This window comes from Stenella coeruleoalba, assembly GCF_951394435.1.
Source record: "Stenella coeruleoalba genome assembly, chromosome: 11".
Taxonomy (NCBI): Eukaryota; Metazoa; Chordata; class Mammalia; order Artiodactyla; family Delphinidae; genus Stenella; species Stenella coeruleoalba.
Genome location: NC_137157.1, coordinates 27059218 through 27060897, shown reverse-complemented (window position 1 = coordinate 27060897; position 1680 = coordinate 27059218). Strand labels below are relative to the sequence as shown.

Genomic DNA, 1680 nt, shown 5'->3' with positions numbered 1-1680 from the left:
GGGCAAGCCCAGAAAGTTTATAGGCAGCTGTCGAGGTCTCCTGCCTGTCGTTTGCGGCAAGATAAAGCCTCTGGCATTACCAGACTCGGTCCGTCCTGCAGAAGGGCCGGCGTGTGGCTGCGCGCTTACCGTGGGGTCTGGTTCTGGTAGCCTGTTCCTCAAGCCTCAGTCCCTCCCAGACTCTCCGCAGTCCTCTATTGCTCCAGCGTTGAATTCCGGGCCAGGGGGTTTACCCTCTGAATTCTCTGTCTGGGGTGAATAATGTGACCTCTGGGTTTCGGACAGAGGGGACCTAACGTCCCCTCAAGTGTTTTGTTTCTCATTTCGTGGTCAGAAGCTGTGGGCTTGCGTTACACCCATAGTACCTATTAAGCAGCAGTAAAGTGGCAGGTAAACCGTTTGAGCTTTCGGAGCCTCGCTTCTTAGTGTTTTAAATGGACACGCCTACTTCACAGACTTGTGAAGGAGCATATAATGTATAGGAAAATGGGTCGTAAAGTGTAGGAGGCACACTGTAGGTACTCAGGGATGGCAGTGCTAATGTACCGACAGTGCAAGGAATCAGCCTGCGTAGTTCAACGACTAAGACTGATGAAATAAGCTTTTATCACTGTGCGGGGGTGGTGGGAGGGGAATAGTCATCGAGGCCAATTGAAAACAAGTGATGTATGTCATTTATTCACAACAGACCTGGAGCTTGGGGTTGTTTCCCCCCATTTTACCGTGGAATGCTTCGTTAATGACTTGCCCAAACTTTTCCCGTTTGTAAGGGATTGACTCTGAAGTTCTTGGAAGCAATTTAGTTAAATTTTGTACCTTAGTTTCTTCATGAATCAAAATAAAGATGCCTCTTATGATTAGGATGAGAGTAAAATGAATGGTAGTGGAAGCACCTTGGAAAGTTAAAAAGCTTATATAAAAGGGTGAAATTTTATTTGGGATTTTGGGTGTTTATATGTGTTTCTCCAAGTCAATATTTAATAAGCCAAGGCTAGGCCTTCTTGTTTAATATTTCATTTAATCAGAAACAGAATACCCCTTTAAGAGATGTAATAAAATCTTGTGTATGGTACCTGGGAGGTTGTACACCGACACATTTGCTTTATGAAAGGAGAATGCTCTGTGTAGCATGTGTGAGTGACTGTTTCTAAGAGTAATTACACATTGGCTGAGCACTCATTGAATGGAAAGAACTACACTAGGTGTTGAGAAGTTTGCATTTAAGATAAATAGTAATGGACATAGTTCTTGGGTTTCTGATCTTACTATACATTTTAATGATGTTGCTTTTTGTACTGTATTGCCTGGAAATGGAAAGTTGTTTAAAAGTTTTGTGTTAGGCAACTGTAGTTCTCGGCAGTGATCCTATTTTGTAGTGTTCAGTGTATTGTGTCACTTTAATTTATCATAGGTAGCACTGATTTTTCTTTATCTCTTATGCAGGGGTGAAAATAGTATACCTAGAAGCAATTTTTTTTTTTTTAGAAGCAGATTTTAAAAGCAGTTTCTCTTCAAATCATCTTTCATACCACCTGATAAGCATCTTGATTCACCATGGCGTTGGCAGCAGTAAAATGGGCTATATCAAGCAGAACTATCTTGAAACATTTATTTCCAATTCAAAGTAAGTGAGTTTTTTAATGTTTAAAAAGTGTTTGTTTCTTTTATATTTATTAATTT

General features: G+C 40.8%; 1 protein-coding gene across 1 annotated transcript in view; it reads left to right on the top strand.

Moving 5' to 3' along the window:
- The first annotated feature begins 741 nt into the window (after positions 1-741).
- Positions 742-1680, top strand: part of MRPL42 (mitochondrial ribosomal protein L42) — a 162244-nt gene continuing 161305 nt past the window's right edge. Inside the window, 1 exon segment of the mRNA XM_079937588.1 lies at positions 742-1624. Within this exon segment, the coding sequence (XP_079793714.1) occupies positions 1555-1624 (70 nt within the window). The 5' untranslated portion in view covers positions 742-1554.